Here is a 20,690-nt window from a genome sequence, read left to right on the forward strand (position 1 = left end):
ACTTACCAATAGACAACAATAACGATGATGATTATTAACAGAACGACAAAACCACAAGAAACACCAATAACAATGTACATCCACGTCTTGTCCTCCTTTGGAGCAGGTGGTGGTGGAGTAGTTGTTGGTGGGTCAGGTGTAGATTGGTAGAGACTGCTTATCCCTGTGGCAGTCCTACCATTCAATGCCACTTGTATCTGTGCAAGTCCAGCCTTGACTAACTCTTCCAACACAAGAGCTGGTACGGCTGAGAAATTTGCGAAGATTCCTGGTGGTTTTTGGATGTAGAATGCTACTAACAGATCCGAACCATTTTGTCGGGGATAAGAAGGTAAGAGGTGAACTTGACACTCGGTGTACAATGGATCCCCGGCTGCTCGTCTGTGAAATATTGAAACAGTATAGAAATTAAATACACTAAATTGCACACGATTTTCAAAAATATTGACAAAAGAATAAAAGATGGGGTAACCATGTTGGCCGGTATAAAAAGACAGAGAAAGATCATCGCGAGAAATCCAATTTCTTTTTTTTTTTTTCAAAACGTTCAGTTTATCTTGTCACTAAATATGACCAGCAACACAGGAGGGTGTTGGATGATATGATACCATGCTTGAGTTCGATCTAATATCAATTTCATCGAACCCTGAAACAACCCCTTAGCTGACTAACAAACTCTCGCTCTCTTACAGAATGAGAATGGTTGAACTGGAATTATCTAATCTACCTAAGGTACGAATCTGACTTGTTTCTATTTACCTTGATCTTCGTTCTTCTGGAAGTCCACATCGTGTTCGGTTTGTCTTACAAAATGATGACACCAACGAAGCAATGGCTTTCTTGAATCTCTTATCGGTAGCTGCGTCCCACTGAAAATGAACCCGTAATAAATCAACAAATTGTACTGCGACGGATTCACGGACGAAAGTGAAACAATTTGTCGGACATCGATGGATTTGTTTCTGTTTCGGAGATTAACGGGCAAAACTAAATAGAGTTAGAGTTATTAATCTTATGCTCATTACTTATTCATGAGGTCATAGACCAAAGTTATATTTTTTGCATATATTTTTACGTTTAATTATTTCAACAATTCATGAGGTGGTCACCTCGCGCATGAGTCTCGTGTCCCGTTCGTGACTTTCCTTTCTGGGTAACTATTAGATGATTTAGGGGATTTAACCAGAGAGATAGAAGTTGCTTGAGAAGTAGACTCACCTCCTTAAGCAGCATCTTTAGGATGCGCATAATAACAGCTTGTAACTTTTCTTCCTCGCTTGGTTTTCTTGGAGGTTCAGGATAAACCGTTGGTACAGGACCCTTGCCAGGATCTACAATATCAAATTATTTCACATTTAATCATTAAAAATGGTAACAAAGATAAAGCATTGAATGGTCATTAATCGATGAAACTGTGGTGTAGCGTTGAGAGCGCTCGCCTCTCACCAATGCAACCCGGTTTCAAGTCCCGCTGTGCTCGGTGTCGTATGTGAGTTTCTAGTTGGTATTCTCGTCTGCTTCGTGGGTTTATCTAGGGGTTCTCCGGTTTTCCTCACTCAGCAAAAGTCAATCACTAAATTTTAATTAGAATCCAATGGAAAAAGAGGAGCTTCATGGAAACTACTGTTGATTCCCATGACTTAGAATCATGATTCAATCTAGATTTTTTTCCAAGCATCATTGGCCCGTTGCGGTAGTTGTTTCGCGTTTTTTTTATTTTATTTTTTATTATTTTTTAATCCCTTAGTTACATCAAATTACAATGGTCTACGTTTGCAGATCCAAGAGATTTATCGATGAATCCACCAGAAATAACACAGGTGTTTCCGTGCCGAGAATAACTCTTAAAAATCTATAAATGTAGATTAATGATCGGTAATATTGAATAAAATACCTGTGCAGGAGCCATTAATCCAGTAAAGTCCTTCTTCGCATCTACATTCATACGACCCTTTGGTGTTGACGCACTGATGGTACGGATCACTGCAGTTGTATCCCTCTACACACTCGTTCATATCTAGGGAAATCAAGCAGTGATCATTAAAACTTTTAGTCAAGATAGTGATCGGGGGCAAAGGCATTAGTGCGCGGAAATATGAGGAGTGTGCACATCTCTTCCTCTCACCGTGGTGTTTGTGAGTGGGTTCATTATTAGTTTTATCCTGAACTTTGAGGTTTTTAGCTGGGCTGTAATGATATCCTCCTTATTCGATCTCTCTCCAAGGGCGGATCCAGCCAAAATTTTGGGGACGGGGGGAGGGCTAATTGAGTTTCTTTCGTCAACACAACGGAAAACAATATAAAAAAGCATCGTTTTTCTCTGCTGAAGTGGGGATCCGCCCTTGCTCTCAGAAAGAACAGTCTTATAATTCTCAGTTCAATCTTTTGGTTTTCGCCAAAATTGGAACCTGGCTCTGTTATTATTGCCCCACAAAATGAAAATGAAACAACAATATTTTAGTCGCTCTTTACATTTCTATCTTATGAACATCAATGTTACGAGAACTTTGGCCATCTCGCGCCGTCGTCACAAAAATAACTTATCTATCATCTACTGGTGTTGAAGACTGATTTAACAGCTACTCGTCGATCATTCACGTTTTCATCTTATAGAATCAGCTTAAAGTAGTAGACTTACCTTCACAAGTGATTTTGTCAGATGCAAGTCTGAATCCCTTTGAGCATTCACATCTGTAACCGCCATCAAAATTCGTACACTCACCGCTACTGCAGGGTGCATTATTGCACTCATTGATATCTAAAATAGAAAGATGGTTATGTTAAGGTGGTTTCTTTTAGACCTAGTGACATTCCCTTCAGTAACAAATCTTTGATTAAAAGTTGTAAAAAAAATCTGCCTAAAATCTGCCTTTGGGTCCGTTTCCTGTGAGGAGGCCTAAATAAACCGTAACGTTAACAAAGTACACGTTATGTATTATCATTACCTCTACATTTCTTTTGGTCGTATAGCTCGTAACCCTGGTTACATGAGCATTTCTTCTCGTTGTTTTGCATATAGCAAACATGATCACAGGCATTACCGTCACATCCAGCAGCCGCTGCAAAGGTATAGACATGAAATTAAATGATTACAAATTCATACATCCCAATTATTTCATTTATTTATTATTTTAGTACGCATATGTACAATCGGGGAATAAAGTGAGGCCCTTGTGCTGAATTTCTAATCTCATGGAAATATTTGCACAGAATTGCTCTAAAATTTATTCGCAGTTACTATTTTAAAGCAGCAGAACTCTTTGGCACGTTGGTAACGTTTACACATTTTTAGTCCACGTGTCATTCCCTAGAGTATCATTTCTTTCTTGGTTTAACGGTTGCGCATAAGAAGACACATCAGGATAAATATGGGTACAACTCAAGAATCTTATGAACAAATAACACGTGGTCTGAAAGGGGGGAAAAACATTTCGCCCAAGGTAAAGAAGTCTATCAATGTATAATACTTACGAACACATTTGCTGGAGTCAGTTGGATCAACCTTGAAGGCTTCATTACATGTGCACTTGTAACTACCCTCGGTGTTGGTACAAATATGCATACAAGTGCCAGGCGTCTGGCATTCATTGACATCTGGATTACATAAATGAAATTGTAATAAAATTCAGCTTGATTGCAAAATGTATTTGTACGCTTTCAAGGCAACTCCGATCCTATATAAATCATAAATCATCAAATCATCATCCTTTACGTACAGTTGGCCTCCTATTTTTCGACTACACATTTTTACCACATTGAATATACTTTTAGGAATAAAGTGGTCTCAGTTGCAAGTGAATTGTCAAATTCTTACCATCACAGGTTGCACCATTGTCATTGAGCCTGTAACCAGGGTTACACTGGCACTGGAATGAGCCCGGGGTATTGATGCACAGCTGTGAGCACCTTGTATCGTTTTGACACTCGTCGATGTCTAGTAATGTAATAATTAATAAAAGTAATTAGTAACTGCAAAATAAAATGATAATATTACATGAGTTTGCACCATGTACCTGTGCAACTTGAACCATTTCCGGCATAACCCGCGGGACAAGGCCCACAGATATATCCATCTATCCCGCGAGGAGGAGGAAGATCGGTACAGTTGACCCCAGGAAAACATGGTGGTCCATTGACATCACAGGCATCGATGTCACTTTCACATAACTTGCCAGTATAACCACTATTACATGTACACGACATCACTTGGAATCTATCACCACTTAGATTGTCTGGCTGTGAACAGGTTCCGCCATTTTGACATGCGCACAACATAATAGTAGGGCTCCAGATCGCTGATGCTCCTTTAGAATCTGTTACGACGACGGTGAAATTGACCTAAAAAATAATCAAAAATTACGCACGATGATTAAGACCGGTGAGACAAAATACACAAATAAAAGGTCTTGATACTGTGACGGTAGATAATGTTTATTCTTCGTTTGAACGTTACGTCATCGCGGCCATGCTGGTACCATTTAACAAAAGATTTCCACAATGGCCGCCATATTGTCTTTTAACTCTCTTGGGAATGCTTGCAACCAATCAATTGACTCGTCTTTGCATTGTTTGCTAATAATGGTCTTCATGTTGTCGTTAAACGTTGTTTTAGACATGTTATAGCCAATACGTGATTCTTCTGCCTTAGACAATGTCGTTTTACTATTATTTTGTTGAATCCTCAATATTATGGAAAGCACCAATATTAACCTTATCATTTGTAGAAAGAGTCAGCTTGAAGATTCTCGTGTTGTTGGACTTCGTAACTTGCAGTCTAGGAAGGGAAGGTAAAGTAAAAGATATGGCATCTCCATTCTTATCCCTCGCCGTCAAGGTAAAGATGAACATCTCATTCAAGTTGAGTTTGATAACTGAACTTGCATTTACCAGCTCCGGAGGAAAGTTTTCTATGATAATAAAAAATAAGCATTTATGGCTGGCTATTCAAGAGAGAACTTTTATCCTCCATGGTGGAAAGAAGGGGAACGGAAAGACCCATTGAAATTTGTCATTATAGGATAGACCATAAATATAGTCAAATGCTCTACCCCTGGAATTTAATAAATATCAAATTTCAATATTATTTTTGTGTTATAGAAATATTTCTTTACAGATAGCTGACATTTTTTTATAGATAGCCAACATGTACAAGTACTCTACACCATTGAAGATACTGGTGCCGGATGTCAAAGGTTCGTGGAATCTAATGAATTGCAAATCTACAGCGAATGACTCATATTTATTTCTATAGATATTCTATGAACTCTGATTCGCTACATCACTAGGGGATATTGAGTACTCCCTAAGCACCCAGCCATCTCATAACAACCCCAAAGCCATAGAGTGTTTTATAAAACAATGATTCACATTACATTGGAAAACTACTATGTCAGTACTAAACAATGATTCGACTCACCAAGTTGATTTGACTCATTAACAAGCTTCTGGGATGTCTTCAAGGTGGCTTCTCCAAGAGAGACATTTTTCGTAGCAGCAATATCAAACAGGCAAGCCAGGTTAGAACCACATATTTCTCTTGCTCTGGCTTCAAGTGCCGAGTCATTGAATTTAAGCTCATCAGCAAACAGGGGCATGTATGAGGTGTTCTTGAACGTGTCTACACCTTGACCAGCCTTGTAGGAAAATAACGTTTGAGCCGCTGTGATTTGCCCTGCATATAGAGAGAAAATAATTGGGCAATTAGTATAATAATACAGTACACAAGCCCACACTCAAATATCTTTCTTGGTTTTTAAAGACATTAAAACAAAGCTAACGGGTGTTTAGAATACAAATGACGTCCAACCGCTGACATCCGTGTGTAGTAGCTGTCATCAAGCGAATAAGAATTCATAGTTTGGTTCATATGCATATATGATTTGTCAACATTTCCCGACATTTTCTATTTTCCTCCTTTGAAATGAATGTATGGTTTTTCCTATCTACTGAATTAACTTGAATTAATTTTCTTTCCTTTTTTCTTTATTATTTTTTTCCCGTGTATGAAAGCTGTTTTTTATCCTGGCTATTAATAAATAATTATAGAAAAATGAGGTAATTGAAGGAACAAAATAATCGTTCATTTGTTCGATCAATCTAAGAGAAACGTTTCAGAACTGATACATACATTTAAGACCAAACTTATAATGGATGTCTCTGTCGCTAGAGGACTCAGGGATAATCGTGCCATTAGGAAGAGTAAAGTCATCACTAGAATCATCATTCCAGATCCCAAGAAGTCCTCTCGTCTTGTTCTTGAACGCTTCAGGTGCCGAGAATACGATTGCCATCATCCCTTTTACTTGGCTGAACGAGACAGAGATGCCTGATGGGAAGGTGGCTGATACTCCATCGTTCTCGTCGCGAGAGATGGACATATTCACGATATCTTGGGAGCCATTCGTAATGCTGCTGTAATCGAAGGCTGAGCCATCAACAAGAACTTCTAGGCCACCTACCAAGATATATAGAAATTTCAATTTTTAATATTTAATCTTTTAAAAAGACCGCGCTACTAAAATGTGGTTTTTTGCTTGGGGTAAAGCTATTTTTTGAAGGAATTTTTCTTTCCCGGAATTTACCTGAATTTTTCAGCCTTGCTTCAAAACTGCTTGTACTCTGCTCCTTAGCAACGGCTGCAGAAAAGACCGTTGCTACGTCTCCTAATGCTTTTGCAGTTCTGGCTTGAAGCTGGAAGAAACCGTTCTGAACATCAGCCATGATGTATTCGCCGAGACCGTTGAAAGTGTAGTTCTTGTTGTCCATTGTGACAATGTGAGGATCACCCCAGAACCATCCTAAAGGAAATTAAACAGTTAAGTCAGGAAGAAAATGGAAAATCCAATGAATGAAAGGGTAAATAAAGATCCAATTAACTTTGAATTTTATAGATACCCTAAAACATCTTCTGGCATGGGCTCAATTGACTGCTCACCCATCCATCGAAATGGAATTTGGCGTGTTGGAAGAATGAAAGAACCAAGGACAGACTATTTAAGACTTCCACTCAGTGAAGCGTGAATGGAAATGAATTCTTGACAGGAACATTTCCTGCCATCAAAATTCCATTTTCTCTCCTTAAAAGCCATGCAATTATTTTTTATACCCTAAACATGTAACGGGAGAGGCCCAAAGTATCCTTGGATCCACGCCTTTAGTCTTAAAAGGTTCTCCAGTTTTCCTCCACAAACCCCAACACCTCACATTTCAATTTGGTCTGTTTGTTATAATTACTAGTTGTCATGTCCGGTTTTAGGGTGAGAGAAACTTGAGTTAAACGTTTAACTTACGTCTTCTTGGTGGGCGGTATCTTTGACATGTATCAGAAGGCCGTTTTTTGTAGAACAGGTGACACAGATTGGATGCTCTACAACAAGCCCAATGAGCTTTGTCATCGTCCAATAAACCAGGAATTTGCCGGTAGTAGCGATTGTACACCTGCATTCTCGCATGACCACCGTCTCTTGGCCCTTCTATTAATGAGCCGTAATCTTCAGGGTTTGTGCTGTAACAACAACGCTGCGACAAAATCACGTAAGCTCTCATGTATTCATTAGTTTCCGTGTTGAACGCAGTAAAATAAAACTTTGGTCTGAGGAAAAAATGTAGCAAGCGACACTGACGATACGACGATGGATAAAAGTAATGGTTCCTCCAGTCGTATCGAAAGTTACCATCGCGCCTTGCTTGGAAGAGCGAGCATGGACATGGCCACAGCGATCTTTGGAGATTGAAATCAAGTTGTTGTTGATACCAGTTGTAGCACTTCCTCTCTGCTTCCTGGACGTTTGTGGCATTTCCAAGACGCCATAACCATCGACCAATCTCTTGTGTATTGCCCTTCACTTGACTTAGGCGTTCAATTTCTAGTGTACCTGACCTAAAAAATTAGGTATTGAGGAAATAACTCAAAATGTTGCCTCGTATATCCTAAGATACCAGACATAGTGACCAAACGATCAATTGGCACTCGATACCTTTTATGACTAGAAAATGAAAATATGCGTGCTAATACGACAAAAACTTTGTAAAATATTTACTAAGCATTGCAAACGTCAGAAATATTAGGTGATATAAAACGTTAAAAGATCTTTAAGAAGTAGTCATGCACTGTACAATACATGTGTACATACCCTCTGATGTTATAGAACTTGTTGCGAAGACCACTACCAGAATTCCAGCCCGCTACGGGTAAACCTTGGCTGGTATACCATGATGACGAGTATCTATGGATGGAAAGAAAAACAAATTTGTTTATTTTTCGGGAATACCTAAGAGATCACTACATTGGGGACTTTAATTTTCGTATAACCACTGTTTCACTGTTAGTAATGCAAAGATGAAATATACTACGTGATGTCTTCATATTCATGATATAATGTATTTAGCTCTCTACTGGTGATGCCTACTTTATTCCACTACAAGAGTAGTTTAATGTGTGTACCTTACAACACTTCTACCTTTCTATTGGTGCAGCACACTGTATTCCACCACACGAATAGTTGAATATGGGTACCTTACAACACTACTAACTTTCTACTGGTGCAGCACACTGTATTCCACCATAAAGGATAGTTGAATATGGGTACCTTACAACACTACTACCTCTCTACTGGTGCAGTCCATTGTATTCCACAACACGGATAGTTGAATATGGGTACTGTTATGGGACTGGAGATCGCAGAAACCACGGGTCTCCACCAATGTTATGGGATTGACCGCTCTCGGTAGAGCTACTCGGGATCTTTATTCTACTTTCTCTTCTTCTGACTAAAACTAATTACATGAGCTCTATTTATAATAACTTCATGACAGGTGTCATTCTACAATCAATGTGATATTATCGCTGTGCCTTGATTGGCTAATGGAAATAGTAAATTCCTGAGTGTGATATCTTATTTAAGAGTAATACGAGTGAAAATCATAGAACTAACCATAACTTAAACCAAAGATAATATGTGAATATATGGTAAATGTATAGAAAGGTCTACGAGGAATATATGTATCATAAGATTTAAAAGAATAGTGCTAAAATAACTAAGCAAAGGGGTAAAGAGTGTTTAGGGTGTAACCATAGGTGTACATGCTAATGGGAGGAGCTAAGTAGTTTACTTGTAAATTCAAAGCATACCATCATCTAAACTCGTGCGTGATGGCAGCCTTGCTGAAATCTTATATCGATATTTTCAATAACTAATTGATCGTTCTTTATCTTGTTTTCATACGATAAGAAATAGTAATTAGAAAACTGATGTCTAGCTTAGTCTGTAAAAACATAATTTTCTCTCTCATAACAGTACCTTACAACACTATTACGTCTCTACCGCACGGTGCAACCAACTGTATTTCACCACAAGGATAGTTGAATGTGGGTACCTTACAACACTACCTACCTCTCTACTGGTGCAGCCCACTGTATTCCACCACACGAATAGTTGAATATGGTTACCTTACAACACTACCTACCTCTCTACTGGTGCAGCCCACTGTATTCCACCACAAGGATAGTTAAATGTGGGTACCTTACCACACTACCTACCTCTCTACTAGTGCAGCCCACTGTATTCCACCACAAGGATAGTTGAATGTGGGTACCTTACAACACTACCTACCTCTCTACTGGTGCAACCAACTGTATTTCACCACAAGGATAGTTGAATATGGGTACCTTACAACACCACCTACCTCTCTACTGGTGCAGCCCACTGTATTCCACCACACGAATAGTTGAATATGGTTACCTTACAACACCACCTACCTCTCACTGGTGCAGCACACTGCATTCCACCACAAGGATAGTTGAATGTGGGTACCTTACAACACTACCTACCTCTCACTGGTGCAGCACACTGCATTCCACCACAAGGATAGTTGAATGTGGGTACCTTACAACACTACCTACCTCTCACTGGTGCAACCCACTGTATTTCACCACAAGGATAGTTGAATATGGTTACCTTACAACACTACCTACCTCTCTACTGGTGCAGCCCACTGTATTCCACCACACGAATAGTTGAATATGGTTACCTTACAACACTACCTACCTCTCTACTGGTGCAGCCCACTGCATTCCACCACACGGATAGTTGAACATGGTGAAAGTATTTAGGCCATTTGTGATGATCACAGCTTGGAATGTATTAGACTGAAATACAACAAACAAATATATCAATTTAATAAATTTGAGTGAGATTATATTTTATTCGTATTAATAAGTTCATGCGTTCTTTATTTTAAGTCGCTTCATTGCTTGCTCGTTTGGTACTTTTTAAGCGTATATATTAGTTTTTATTTTCTTAGGAGCAAGGGTGTCTAATTTGGTCCAGTGCCAGCAATGCAAGAGGTCCGTGATTTCAAACACTTTTTTCGACTTCTCTCTTATTCGTTCAGCTTTAGATTAAATTTAGTGATTTTTACAATAAAACCGGCATTGTAATGGAGTTCCTATGAGACCATACCGGATGAAAGCGCTTGAAATACAGGTATCTCAACTTACCAGCGGGAAATATCTCCAAACATACTGGTACAACCTTGGATACAGGTTAACCCATGTTACCACGATAGCAAAGGTGGCCTTGAAATCCTCAAACGTTTTGCCAGCGTACCTCCTGACATCCTCTGAGGACCTGTTGAGCATGGCCCTAGTGGCACTAGTCATATTCCATCTGCTGTACGTTTGGTAGTAAACTTTCGATTGTCTCTTAGGATCGAAAGGGATTGTAAATCTCCTGTACAAAAAGAAATTTATTAAACTACTGATTACTATTGATAAGCTACAGTAAAACCCCGCGTATAAGAACCTAAAATTTAAGAACCTGTCAGGCTGACATTTTCATTTTAAGCACCCTACACGTAAGAACCATTTCAAGCTGAAATCTCAAAGTAGGTTCTTAATTTCCAATTATAAAGTTAATCTGTTTTATTTTCTTGTAAATAATAAAATACAGTACTCTTCATTTTAGAGTGCTTACACTGTGTCCATGAAATAAGATTAGATTTAAGTGCTTTTAATGTTTAAACTCTACTATATTCCATGTAGCTAGCATGAAAATGTGTGAATTATTTAATGTATAAAATGCCACGCCCACCAATACAAGTACTCAATTTCTTACCAAAAATTAAGAACCCATTTAAAAACCTAGATAGCCTGATTTCAAGTTAAGAACCATTTATATAAGAACCTATTCAGGCTGACTTGGAAATATCTAGGTCCTTACACGCGGGGTTTTACAGAAGCTGGAATTATCAGAATTTTTAGGGTCGTTCTTCACGATTCATTTGGTCATTTCGCGTCACGTGCGTACAGTATGCACGTGATTTGTTCGCTCAATTCTTTTAAACTCGCAATAGGACGTTTGATTGCCAATACCAAGATGCTTCATGACATTCCTTCTTGGGGCCATCATACAAACGTCCAATGTCATCATTTATATCACTTCCTCACTTGGCGTCTTTACCATCCAAGATAGCGCGGGGAAGAGTCATTTAACATGGTGTCCTTTCTTACACATTCCCAAGTAGAATATAAAGAGAAACACGGCCAAAGAAACTGTGATAATATAATATTTAGATCTTATTAACCGAGCGGGAGGTCTGTACGAGATAATCTTGACCGAGGTCGGAATGTACAGACCGAGGTCAAGATTACCCCGTACAGACCGACCAAGCTCGGTTGATAAGAGTTTTATTATATGACCACTTTTCATTGAAAAGGACAAAGTGTTTTCGCCGTAAGATTAATATGCGATCGGACCGGTTAATACCGGAGAATCTAGACCAGTCCGCGATGCGATCTATCCAATCAGATTGCTCGATTTGCTAGTGTCCAGGCTCTAAGATTCACAGTCATATAATAAATGTCGTTTATAATTAGTTACTCTACCTGTATATGTATCGACGTCTTCGTTTGTCATAGATATATCTTCCAAAATAATAATCCCTTGAATAGAACGACCAATAATTATCGATCATGGACCAGTAGGGTGCAAGTATTGACGCATCCTTTAAAAAGTAACGTCGGCCGAACTTGTACGGATACCAACGAGAGTATGGATTACCAAACTGAATAATGCCATTTCTACAAATCTAACGAGCAAATAGAAATGTGCATCAAATACATATAATTATAAAATATGAACGAAAGGAAGTATGAATGTAAGGGGGGGTGGCTGGGTGGCTGGCTGGCTGGGTGGCTGGGTGGTAGTTGGATGTCAATTTTGCAAATGATTGGTTGACTGGATGATATTGATATACCTTTTTCCCGGGCCCTTTTCCTGATACGGCGGCCATCTTGAATGATGGGAAGCCGAGGGGTAAAACGTAGAAAACTTATAAAGTATATAGCGTGGGGAGGGGTTACGTTTTAAGTAATATAATAAATGATCATAATGATAAGTCTTTGTAATAATAAGTCTTTGTATTTATTTGTCTTTGATATTATTCCAATTACCAGCAAGTTCAATTGCTTTTACATGTGCTTCTTATTAAAAATTTCGCATTGTTATATAAAAGTACATCCTGACAGCTGTACAGTCTAAATTTCCAATAGTTCCCCCTACGCATCCCAAAGTGTCTTAAATAAAACAAAAGAATTCAAGATAGCTGCCATATCAGTAAAAAGGTATATTACGGATTGATGGACTTCATTTAATTTCTTACTTCTAAACTCTTGTGTCTCCTGCCATAGAATTCAATCCCCTGAGCTGGAACGTTTTTAACCTCCAAACACTTCCATGCATATCTGCCATCTTCCGGCACCTTTCTGTCATCTTGCTTGGGTCCGTATGGATACATGTTTCTCCAAAAACAAGGAGCTAAAACATAAAAGTAAAAAACGGTAACAATTTCGTATACTGAATGTAACCTTTATTTCATTTATTTCACTTTAACGGTTTTCAGTTTCCAGACGTACAGTTAGCCAACCGTGGTTTTGACAGCCAAGAATCCCCAACTGTCCCCACGCACGCATTTCTCTGTATTTAAAATACGCCGCACCCTTTCCCTGCACGGGACTAAACCCCCATGACTTCCATACCTCCCGGGAGCCATGTAACAGCCCCTTGTAACGGCAATAGTTACTCCTCACTAACCTTGTTCGCATCTGTCTCCTTTATAACCGGTTTTACAATTACAGGTATAACCGGACGCGTCCTTTGGATCTAGCATACATGTGCCGTTATTTCGACACGGCTCGAAGAAGCAAAAATCAACTGTAAAGCAAAGACAGCCTTAGTTGATATATAATACCTAACGATTATCACAAAGCCGCGCGGAGATACGAATTTTATCTTCGAGTGTGGAGTGATATCTTACAAGTAAGCGAAACGACCATGTGATCTTCTGTTTAAATATACAATTATCATTGATTAGATACAATTTTACAGGAGTTTTAGTATTCAATGCAATTCTTAAGAATTCTTAACAATCTTCATGTGAATATATCACTACTTGAATTCCTGGTAAAATCTTTGTAATAGTCAACCCCTTCTAAAATTTCGTGGATCCTCTCCTGAACATTGTAAGCTGTACCACAGCATAAAATTATCTGCAACTGCGATGATGAAAAAACAAGACAGAATTTTTGTCATTTTAACGTACCATTTTCACAGTCATTTCCGGTGAATCCTGCTGTGCATGCGCACGAGTAGCCGTTCACACGATCGCTACATATTCCACCATTACGACAGGGGTTACTTAAACATTCGTTAATATCTGCAAATTCAAACAAAATGATCCCGTAACTGAATTTGTGCTTCGTCTAATCTTTTGTCTGCATCATATTAAAACTTTTGAAGGATTTTTATTAAGGATAATAATAATAATAATAATAATAATAATAATAATAATAGGATAAATTACTGTTTTCACATCTTCTTCCATTGTATCCTGAAACGCATTGACACGCGTAGCCACCAGCCCGTTCCATGCAAGTACCACCTTGAAGACATGGATTACTCGCGCATTCGTTGATTTCTACAAGGAATAGGTATTTATAAATTGCTGTAAATGAAAGTCAAATGTTCCCAGGCTACGAATTTGCAATCGGTAATACACCCCGCATATGCAAAAATTAATAATGATGATAACTGATTTATTATTTCTATAGTGTCCTTTCTATATAGATATTTCTGTATAGACATGATCAAAGGCGCTTTATATTGAAATGTGAATTAATGTCAGGTTGCTTTTTGTGCATTTTACAACCATGAGGTATGGTTAGTATTAGGTGTAGGCACTAAGGGTGGTCACTGCCAGGGTTTCTTTACGTCTTCGGTTGCTCTTTTAAGTCAAGATATTGGTTAGTAATGATGAAGTGTGGAGAGATCGACGGGACCGCTATTTAAAGTGGACATCCTAGCCACTCAAAAGTCTAGTACCAATATTTGTAGATGTAATTACAAAGGCAGCAATTTCTTCTCAGTTATTTTAAGACCCTGAGTGTTGATCCTGCCGGGACTCTAACCAGAACTTCCCGCTCAAAAGTCCGATGCTCAACCAACTGGGTCAACCGGTTGGTGGATTAAAAAGTGAAATAGGAGGAAACTCAAACACCATGTGAAAAAAGATATGTTGAGATTCATTTGATGACGAAGCTGATGAGATTCATTCAGCTCTTATATTGGTAACAAGCATGTTACATACATACAGCAACTAAAGCCAAGGTTTTGCACGATTAAGGTATGCCGGATGGCAAAACACTAGAATTCTGTTGTCACACGAAATGATTTTTTTTCTTAATGATTATCGTTCTTGTCATTCAACATCTAAAAGTAAAACACGAAACAAAAGAAGAATATAATCACCTGGGGGAGAAACACTGGCAAAGTTACAAAAATCCCCATCACAACAAACACCATGACCGGCAATCATTTTAACTGTGTTGTCTGTCTCAAGAAGGCTTTTTCCATAGGCATACAGATCAGAACAGTTCATAGCATTAAGACAGCCTCTGATAGATCCATCAACAAATATCTTCATACCCCCTTCAAAGGCTTTCTCTACTCTGTATGTGGCGTTATAACATTTCTGGGAGTTAGGGCAAGCTTGAATGGTAAGTTTGTCATCCTGCACGATTTGACCACTACTAGCCTTTGCTTGGTGAGAGGAACCACACACAGTGTAACCAGGTACCTCTGCATAGATATAATACAATACAAAAATAATTGTAAAGAGTAATTATAAAAGATATACATACATCTTCTTGGTTATCAATTGAAAATTCAACGTTGGAAAAATAGTTCCTTTCGCAGTTTCCTTCGCCATCTTGAAAGGTAGCCGTGCCTTTGCATCGAAGCGAGACGAACGGTGAGCTTGCAATGATAGAGACATGTGAATAATTGTCCACGGTGTTAAAAAAGGTCTCTATCATTGCAAGCTCACCGTTCGTCTCGCTTCGATGCAAAGGCACGGCTACCTTTCAAGATGGCGTAGGAAACTGAGAAGGGGACTATTCTGAATAGAAATGAAACTTATAGGTGGAATGATTGCTTTCCTTGTGATTATGATGACGATTATAATGAAATCCCGGGGGAGGGGGTATTCCAATAACTTTCAAATTTTATCGCCTTGCCTCAATCAACCCTTGGCCTGATCTATGAGTCAGGGCACGGCTAACTCGCTGATTGCTACGCTACGCCGCACCCTAGATTCCCCAATGATCAATAGTTTCTAAAAAACACACACACACATAAACCGACCGTTTTGGAATAATTTCAAAGCTCTGAGCTACGATATGTGAACCTTTTCCTGAATCTTTTAAAAATTAGACAATAGCTATAAAAACGTACTGCTTTCACATCTCTTTCCGGTGTATCCTGGTACACATGTACACGAGTAGCCATTCACCTGAGGAGAGCATGTTCCTCTGTTGAAACATGGATTGGTAGCACACATGTTGATCCCTGCAAGAAATATGCGGTAAAACATTAACAGGCATTAAAATTTTTTGACGGTTCAACTTTAAAATTCAATAACTTTTTAAAAGAGCAAAATATCAAAAATCGCTCACACCCTTTCGTAGTTAATCTTATCGAGGGAGGAAGCTACCTCGCACTCGGATAGCTAAAATAAAATTTGAATGTTCACATGTATATCAAAAACGACGACAACAACGAACAAAACTCAACAAAGACAATATTGATTGATTAAAACGAGGAAGTCCACCACCACCATCACCACCGGCAACAACAATAATAATAATAATAACAGAAAAGGCACTAAACGCTAAAGACTGAAGCAAACTAGAAAAAAACACTGGCGGACAAACTAGACAACAAAAGTGTCTAAATTTAAAATAAATAGACGTTAATAAAAAAAACAATATCGAGACCGATACCCATCACCAGCAACAACAACAAAAAAAGGACAATAAATACACCAGCAGGGATTAGGAAATGCAGCAAAACAAAAAACAAAAAACAAAAATTTATAATGATTTTAAAATATCTACAATCAACAACGATAACACCAAAAATAACCAAAACAAAGCCAACCAAAATCCTAACAAAAAAGATTTAATTCGTTAAAGCAAGAATAAATAGTTAAATTCAAATACCAGATGCGTTTTTGATGTTACAGTAGTCTCCATCACAACAAGTGATATTGCACGTTTTCATACGTAGTTGTGAGCTTGATGAAAGTTGTCTTTTCAGTGACGCACATGGGTCAGAACACCATGATGTATTTAAACAGCCTTTCCCCGACTGTACTGAAACGTTAGTGTAGAAAATATATCCGGATATATTATAAAGTGCTTCATACGAGTACGATCCATCAGCACACTTCTGTTCGTTTCCACACAACTTTATCGAAAGGGATTTCTCGATTTTCGACCAGGTACCGTTAAAAAATTGCTCAGTTTTTTGTTCATCACCACAAACGGCTTGTTTTGTTGTTTCTGAAAAGGAAATTATATAAAAAATCTAACCTCGCTGATGCATGAAATGAGTTGTAATTCTATTAAGATGCTTACAAATCTCAAAACAATCTTGAATCCAGTAGCGTAGCGGGGGGAGGGGAATTCGGGGGGAGCTGAATTCGGGGGAGGAGGGGTCACGTGCCCCCCAAATTTTTAAACATTTTTTTGAAAAAAACAAACAACAAAACAACAAAAACAAAACATATTAAACCAAAACGAAAGAGGAAAATGAATTATTGCAACCTAGGAGAGTGCGCTATGAACGGAGGGAACTGTCCTTTAATACATCATCATTCGACGGAACGTAATGTCAGACCACGAGCCTAAACAATATGGCCGGCCACACTGATAGCTGGCTCTGTTTACTTGTTCGGATTTTAGCTTTGGGAGCACTCCTAGAAACCTCAATTCACCACTATGAGTATCCAAAGTTGGAAACTCTAGGCTCTGTGCTCCTGGCCTTGCCTGATAAACTATTTTGGACAGACCTTACTATACACATGGATGTCCAGAGGAATCCTGGACCAGTGGTCGCTACGAATTGTTCGGGACTTATTCAGAATCCTACATTACGAAACCAAAATGCTCCTGCGATAATTAAATATTCAAGAACAGAAATTTCGCACTCAAGATCTAATGCTCCTGTTTCACCGGATCTGTTCCTAAATCTTATACCAACTGCCATACATCACAGCTTCTATAATCGAACATACCAGTTTTCATCAACTACTAGACCTATTCCTGTGCTTAATATCTCGCAAAGACGAAGGCAAAGTAGGACTCTTCAATGCAGTAATCGCTTGGCTGAACAAAGGAATCTTCAAAATCTCGTCCCTATTCAACACATTAATTCTAAGCCGACTAAAATCAAATTTGGAGCTTGGAATGCACAATCTATAAACAAGAAGTCCGGCTCAATTTGTGATTTGGTAATATCTAAACACCTAGACATCTTAGCAATTACTGAAACTTGGCTCTTTGCTGATTTTCATAGTAATAACACTATGGCTGAAATATCGAATACTCTGAAAGATTTCGAATTCCATCAGGTTCCTAGAATCGACAGACCTGGCGGTGGAGTTGGTATCTTACTGCGGAAGGGCTTCAAAGTCACAAGAAATGACTGTATTCCGCTTCCATCGATGGAATACATGGACTGACTATTAGTCATGGTACATCTTCCATCCGTCTAGTAACCATCTATAGACCGCCCTCTTCGAAGAAAAACCGCTCAACTCCAGATACCTTTTTTAATGACTTTTCAACGCTACTTGAAACGCTCACTTTAGCTTCTCATTATTTATTGTTAAACGGTGACTTTAACTTTCATATGGATAAAGAAAATGATACTTCGGCGAACGCATTCAAGGATATATTGGAATCGGCTGGCCTGGAACAACATATTACAGCCCCAACGCATCGCAGCGGACACACTCTGGATCTCATTATTGACAGACAGGAAGATACGAAATTATCGGAATTCTCGGTTATAGATGATCTCCCGTCTGATCACAGCGCCGTGATCTGCTCTATAGCCTTCGCCAAACCAGCTGCCAGTAAATCACAATACAAACAACGCCGCCTGAGAGACATTGACATGGACGCATTTAAACAGGATATACTTGAGTCATCTTTGCCAAGAAACGATAGCCACGACCCTGATCCTGAGGAATTAGCTGAGCTTTACAACTCAGAACTACGTACGATACTTGACAAACACGCTCCGGAGCTTTGCCGTTCTATCACTCTCCGCCCTCACGCACCGTGGTATACCGCTGAATTACGTGATCTTAAACGCGAAAAACGCCGCTGGGAACGTGTCTATCGGAACTCTGGTTTGGAGGTACACAGACAAATATACCATGAACAATGTAGAAAATATACGTTATCAGTGGATCAACATAAAACTGAGTACTATAAATCTAAAACTGAGTCTGCTGATCAGAGACAGCTGTTCCGTTTAGTTGATGGCATGTTCAAGGTTAAACCAGTGCCTCCTCTCCCTTCATATACTTCAGCTTATGAGTTCACTGAAAGATTCAGCATTTATTTTACCGACAAGATCGTCAAACTAAGACAGACATTACTTCCTACACCGATGTCTAAGGCGATCTTGAGCCCCAAGTTTCCTCTTAACTGCTCTCTAGCAAGATTTGACCAAGTCTCACCGGAATCGATACGTAAAATAGTCGAGAAGTCACCTTCCAAGTCATGCCCTTCCGATCCTATTCCAACACGAATATTAAAGACCTGTATTATGGAACTACTTCCTGTAATAACAACTTTAATAAACTCTTCACTTCAAAAGGGTGTTTTTCCAACTGCCTTCAAAGAGGGTCGGTTACTTCCAAAAATCAAGAAAACCTCATTAGATAAGGATGACTTCTCTAACTATCGGCCTATAACGAATCTTGCATTCTTGTCAAAAGTTCTTGAGCGTATCGCTTCTATTCAAGTACGTGATTATCTCTCAAGAAATCAACTCTATCCCAAATTACAATCAGCATATCAAGAATTCCACAGTACAGAAACGGCTCTCCTACGAGTTCACAACGATATTCTTAGAACGATCGACCACAGGAAGGAAGTGAATCTTGTTCTTCTTGACCTGTCGGCTGCTTTCGACACCATCGACCACGACATACTCATAAATAGATTGAACAACAAATATGGCTTTACAGGAATAGTACTTCGATGGTTTGAGTCTTACATACGAGAGCGCTCTCAGAAAGTCGTACTTGGAAATACCGAGTCCAGTCCTCAGCTTATGAAGTCCGGCGTAGCTCAAGGTTCGGTGCTTGGCCCACTGCTGTTTATCTTATACTTTGCTCCTTTGGAAGAAGTAATTAAATCTCATGGCCTTGACTGCATGATGTATGCTGACGACTCTCAGCTGTACATAACAATGAATCCTGATCATAGACATTCTGCTATAAACAATCTTGAACTATGTATTAATGACATTCAGTCCTTTTTTCTAGAAAATAGGCTTAGCAACAATCCTTCTAAGACTGAGATCGTTCATTTTTATTCTCGTTTTTCAAACCACGCTCCTATTTCTAGTATCAGTATTAGTCAGCATTTCATATCAATTAATGGGGAAGCACGAAACCTCGGAGTTATTTTTGACAGACATCTTACTATGTCTAGTCATGTGAATAATCTATGCCGCACAGCCTCATTAGCAATTAGAAATATTGGTAGAATTAGGAAGTATCTTGATCAAACGAGCACAGAACGCCTAGTACATGCTTTTGTGACGTCTAAATTAGACTACTGCAATAGCGTCTTGCATGGTTTACCTACAAAGCAATTAAATAAGTTGCAGCGCTTGCAAAATTCAGCTGCCAGACTAATAACTAAAACTAAGCGCAGAGAACATATAACTCCTGTTTTACGCCAGTTGCATTGGCTGCCTATTAAGCAAAGAATAACTTTTAAGGTCTTACTAATTACTTTTAAGATTATTAACGGTTATGCACCAACATATTTAAACAGTTTATTAGAATATTATACACCTAAGCGCGCTTTACGCTCTGCTTTTAAGAAGCTATTGATAGTTCCTAAATCATTTACATCTACTTATGGCGATAGAGCATTCTCTATCGCTGCGCCTAAGCTCTGGAATAACCTACCAGAAATAATAAAAAATGCTGAGACTGTTAAACAGTTTAAATCTTTAGTTAAAACATATCTTTTCAAAGAAGCTTTTGACTGATCTATTGCGTCCTTACGAAATACAGATTATTATGCTATATTAATTTTAACCCTA

At 38.7% G+C, this 20,690-nt stretch overlaps 1 protein-coding gene across 1 annotated transcript in view; it reads right to left on the bottom strand.

The window, feature by feature from the left end:
• The window catches only part of LOC116299342 (uncharacterized), a 40,892-nt gene that overhangs the window by 1,197 nt on the left and 19,005 nt on the right, over nt 1–20,690 (bottom strand). The window contains exons 8-32 of the mRNA XM_089040882.1: nt 16,556–16,897; nt 15,789–15,902; nt 14,805–15,134; nt 13,861–13,974; nt 13,600–13,713; nt 13,092–13,211; nt 12,661–12,815; nt 11,885–12,087; nt 10,499–10,730; nt 10,047–10,147; nt 8,133–8,225; nt 7,290–7,879; nt 6,582–6,797; nt 6,128–6,454; nt 5,417–5,671; nt 4,711–4,907; nt 4,014–4,338; nt 3,815–3,934; nt 3,472–3,594; nt 2,946–3,059; nt 2,639–2,758; nt 1,895–2,017; nt 1,219–1,331; nt 760–869; nt 7–381 (exon numbers count right to left, since the gene is read on the bottom strand). Of these exons, the coding sequence (XP_088897008.1) occupies nt 7–381; nt 760–869; nt 1,219–1,331; nt 1,895–2,017; nt 2,639–2,758; nt 2,946–3,059; nt 3,472–3,594; nt 3,815–3,934; nt 4,014–4,338; nt 4,711–4,907; nt 5,417–5,671; nt 6,128–6,454; nt 6,582–6,797; nt 7,290–7,879; nt 8,133–8,225; nt 10,047–10,147; nt 10,499–10,730; nt 11,885–12,087; nt 12,661–12,815; nt 13,092–13,211; nt 13,600–13,713; nt 13,861–13,974; nt 14,805–15,134; nt 15,789–15,902; nt 16,556–16,897 (5,026 nt within the window). The remainder of the gene's footprint in view (nt 1–6; nt 382–759; nt 870–1,218; nt 1,332–1,894; nt 2,018–2,638; nt 2,759–2,945; nt 3,060–3,471; nt 3,595–3,814; nt 3,935–4,013; nt 4,339–4,710; nt 4,908–5,416; nt 5,672–6,127; nt 6,455–6,581; nt 6,798–7,289; nt 7,880–8,132; nt 8,226–10,046; nt 10,148–10,498; nt 10,731–11,884; nt 12,088–12,660; nt 12,816–13,091; nt 13,212–13,599; nt 13,714–13,860; nt 13,975–14,804; nt 15,135–15,788; nt 15,903–16,555; nt 16,898–20,690) is intronic.

Source organism: Actinia tenebrosa, unplaced genomic scaffold (genome assembly GCF_029948245.1).
Source record: "Actinia tenebrosa isolate PJP-AT-01 unplaced genomic scaffold, QUT_ActTen_1.0 PGA_scaffold8__29_contigs__length_14323225, whole genome shotgun sequence".
NCBI lineage: Eukaryota > Metazoa > Cnidaria > Anthozoa > Actiniaria > Actiniidae > Actinia > Actinia tenebrosa.